This window comes from Octopus bimaculoides, chromosome 16 (assembly GCF_001194135.2).
Source record: "Octopus bimaculoides isolate UCB-OBI-ISO-001 chromosome 16, ASM119413v2, whole genome shotgun sequence".
NCBI lineage: Eukaryota > Metazoa > Mollusca > Cephalopoda > Octopoda > Octopodidae > Octopus > Octopus bimaculoides.
The window spans coordinates 55,263,359-55,267,625 of record NC_068996.1 but is presented as its reverse complement, the minus strand read 5'-3'; the positions used below and the strand labels follow the sequence as shown (position 1 = coordinate 55,267,625).

The window sequence follows — 4,267 nt, the reverse complement described above, 5'->3', positions numbered from 1 at the left end:
TTGATTTTCTTTCTAGGTAGCAGAAATCATTCCAGCCATCATGGCAGCAGAATCTGTGATATTCTCCTCTTATTCTTGGCGACTACAAGAAGAGTTTGTACTTACTCTGTCTAGTCTTCCAAAGTGGTTTAATTCAGAAACTATTTATGTAAAAATTATGCCGGTGATCTACACTAAACTGAAAAAAGCTGTACGTATTTGTATAAAATTGGCTCTGTTTAGTAATTTTTACTTCAGGAATTTTATTTTAATCAATGCTCCTATGACCCACAAATAGTCAAGAAGGAAGATTAAAAAAATAGACATATAGAATCCTTTTAATTATGAAATAGCCTGGCTATGGAAAATGAAGAAGGTGAAGATGGTGCCAATTATTGTTGGGTCCTTGGGATCAGTATCAGAAGGCATCAAGAGGAATATCGAGGAAATTGGAATAAAGCGTCCAGTCGAACTGTTACAAAAGGTTTGCCTTCTTGACACAGCCAGAATAATCAGGAAAGTATTAGAGAATTGAAAAGAATGGATAGCCTGATACCGTAGGATGCAGGTGGTAAGCTTGCTATGTATGCAAGACTCCAAGAGTTCCAACAAAACCTGAGTCAAAAGGATTATAACAATAATAATAATAATAATAATAATACAATTAAACCTTGGGAGAGGCATTATGCCGGTAATAAACACACGGACTGGTTCAGTCCTTTATTAATTTATATAATTTATATAAATTTAAAAAATAAATTAATAAAGGACTGAACCAGTGTGTGTGTTTGTTACCGACATAATGCCTCTCCCAAGGTTTAATTGTATTTCTTTCAACACACATATCCACATCAAGAATCTTGCACACAAAATACACATACGAAAAATAATAATAATGTTTTTAATGTAAATAGCAGACCAGTAGTTTTGAGATGAGTAGGTAGTCAATTAAAATTAAATAAAGCAAATTTCTCACTTCTATGCTTGCAGTAAATATTTGTGATTATTTTTCAAATTTTATCAGCATAATTGCTATGTGCTCTTTCAAAAACCTATCTCTGCTAAATTCAGTTAAAAAATCTGTTTCTCAGAAAGTTAAAGGACACTCATCCTGCACCTCTTGTGTTCTCTCTCTCTCTTTCACACACACACACACTTTCTCTCCCTTTCTCTATACAATGTAAAGCATGACTAGAGAAATCAACCAACATGGAAAGCAGACATTAGATGATGATGATGATGATAATCATTTCATCAAAAAACATTAAAAAAATAATAATTTGTTTTAATTGAAATAATTGTCTCTTAATTTTAATTTTTTTTTTTATAGAGGGCATTACCTGTAAAATTAGCAGTGGCACGCACATTTTTGACACTCCTGCGTACTCTAAAAAAGGCTGAATATAGAGAACAACTTATTAACAAGTTAACAGAGGGTAAGTTAAAATATTATCACAAGTTAGCAATTACTGTTTTTGTTGTTGTTGTTGTTAATATTAATGATGATAATTTGTAATTAAGACACAACACTGTATTTTATGGCATTATGTTCAAGAAGACAAAACTGACCTCAATAAAAACTATGATTCACCCTGAGAGTTGAAAGGTTTATTGGACACTGGTAGAATTTGAACTCAGGACATAACTCTTTGAAGTATTTAGATTTGATCCAGAGTCCTTGTGATGTCTTACTTATATATTGACACCTTGTTGGGATGAGGTGGCAAGGGGGCAGTTGTAATGACTTAAATGAGATTTTATTACTTGAATGAAGCTTATTTGTGAGAAAAGAGTTATTATAGTCACTTGACATACTAGAAACAACAGCTAATTGTCATTTAAGTTACACTTTATTATCTTCATAAATAGTCTTAGTGTCAATATTTTTATGTAAATATATTGACTTTGATTACCAAAGGTGATTTTGCTGGATTTCTTTAGGAATATGTAAGGAGATTTATGAGATAGGAATAATGAATAAAAGGTTAAATTGATGTTTATTTTTGTCTTTTTCATATTGTAAACATATATAGTTTTATGTCCCTCTAATGTTCTAAATGTATGTATATTTATAGTTAGTAATGTAAAGTGTGACAATTTTTATTATACAAAACATGTTATACTTCATAAAACATTTTAATGTTTAAATTCTTTTTTTTCTATTCTGTGACAAGTAATCATTGATGTCAATGTTCTGTTTATAAAAAGAAATTCACTCCAACAGTGACAATATTCAAGTTAGCAATGATGAAATCAAACGTAAACAGTAATGTAATTGTGGCTCATGATAATAAAACTAAGTCCGTTGGTGATGAATTTGAGGAGAAAATCCTATAAAATAATGTAGTCCAAGGTACACTGTACCTGATAACAAAAGTGGGGTGCTTTGATCACAGGTTTGTTTATTCAAGATTGTTTTGGCACCTTACTTTATCAATCTTTTCAAGAAGATGGAAAGCAGAGAGAGACCTGAAAAGATATTCTTAACTTTATGTAAGAAATCATAATTAGAGTAATAGGCTAATTAGTGATCTAGCAGGCTAATTAGGGATCTGATAAACTAATTAGTGAATGGGTAAGCTAATTTGTGGAGTGGCTAAGTAATTATTGGTGTCGATGAAACAAGTACCAGCTGAACACTGAGATTGATGCAAGCAACTTACCCCTCCTCTCAAAATAGCTGACCTTGTTCCAAAATTAGAATTATTATTAAAGGTGGCAGATTAAGAACAGACTTGTTAGAGTACAGTCATGTACTGAGATCAATCTCATTAATTATACCCATACCTATAAATAATTTGAGTCTTGTGTCCATGTTAGAAATAATTCCTTTAACCCTTTCATTACCTTATTTATTTTGAGATGCTCTGTGTTTCTTTCGATTAATTTTAAATATATCAAAGAATTTAGTAAAATAACTTAGTTATCATTAAGCTAGTGTTAAGAGCATAAATTGTGACTAAGGTTTGGTGGAAGATTTTAATTCAGAACTTTTGAAAACAACACATTTGTACTCAGAGCCAGAACCGGTTTTAGCCAGGTTGGTGACGAAAGGGTTAAATTGGATTATTGGTCATGGCAGAAGCATTTCTAGAATATCACAGAAAAAGAAAGTGTATCTATTAGTGTAAGCGAATGGGACAACACGTCAGCTTATATCAATGTACTGTTTATAGCTATAAGTTTTGGCATCTCACAGCTGGATGGACAGGAATTTTGATTGTTGACTGGATTTATATGACATAATTTGATCAACTTAGCATGACTTCTTGTGTTTGCTTCAGCTGTTTCAAAACTGGAGCTTCTGTTCTTATCTGTGTAGATTTTGTGCCAACTATTTCTCTCTCTCTCTCTCTCTCTCTACACACACACATATACACACACACACACACACACACACACTAGCTACTGAGTTAGCCATCATATGATAGGAATATTGTGTAGTAAAAACATATTTACTGTATGCTTTTGACGAGCATCAGGCGATATTGCCTGCATACAATAATTATAGTTTTACCTTATTTCATGATATTTATAGAAAATAATGCTTATTTATTGAGGCAGAGAGCCAATGACTTTTAGGAGACAGCGTTAGTTAATACTATCAACTCCAGTCCTTAGATTGGTATTTTATCTTCTCATCTCTGGAAAGAAGAAAGCAGGATTTTAACTCAGAATTTAAAGAGCCAGAACAGATACTGCAAAACATTTTTTCTGACATTCATAAAATTAAAACCAACTTTTTAAATATAAAAAAAAAATAGCTATTAAAGTAATTAAAGCAAATCAGACACTTGTGTATTTGCAATAAATGTTATGTTGTTAAAAACAATACTATTTAAATATCGTTTAGACGAGTAATGAAGGGAGATAAATCGAATTAGTTCTGATTTATTTTCCTTGTGGGATTAATCAAGAAACATGAAGATTTGGATCAATGAATGGATGTGCGGACCTTTGTGATTTGACGGGCAACATTTTTTTATGTAGTGTTTTTGATACCGAAACACTTTCAAACTTCGTATACTTGTATATTTTGTGGTATAGAACAGATAATACATTTTGTATTCGAAGTTATTTCACGTTAAAAATTGTCTTATTTCGATAATTTCAACTAATCACTGACGTCTATTCAGTTGAATACAGTTAGTGCTGTGACAGTGTATATGGTATTAATCCCCGTTAGTTCTGACATTTCGGATTAACTAGACTGTTCGTAAACAAAGGGGAATACTTGAATATTGCCTGCACTTGTTATTGGAGCTACCAGAATTATTAATGCACCTCC

At 31.8% G+C, this 4,267-nt stretch overlaps 1 protein-coding gene across 1 annotated transcript in view; it reads left to right on the top strand.

Annotated features, from left to right (window-relative positions):
- Positions 1 to 4,267, top strand: part of LOC106871176 (serine/threonine-protein phosphatase 4 regulatory subunit 4) — a 102,874-nt gene that overhangs the window by 75,389 nt on the left and 23,218 nt on the right. The window contains exons 12-13 of the mRNA XM_014917507.2: positions 17 to 190; positions 1,310 to 1,415. Of these exons, the coding sequence (XP_014772993.1) occupies positions 17 to 190; positions 1,310 to 1,415 (280 nt within the window). The remainder of the gene's footprint in view (positions 1 to 16; positions 191 to 1,309; positions 1,416 to 4,267) is intronic.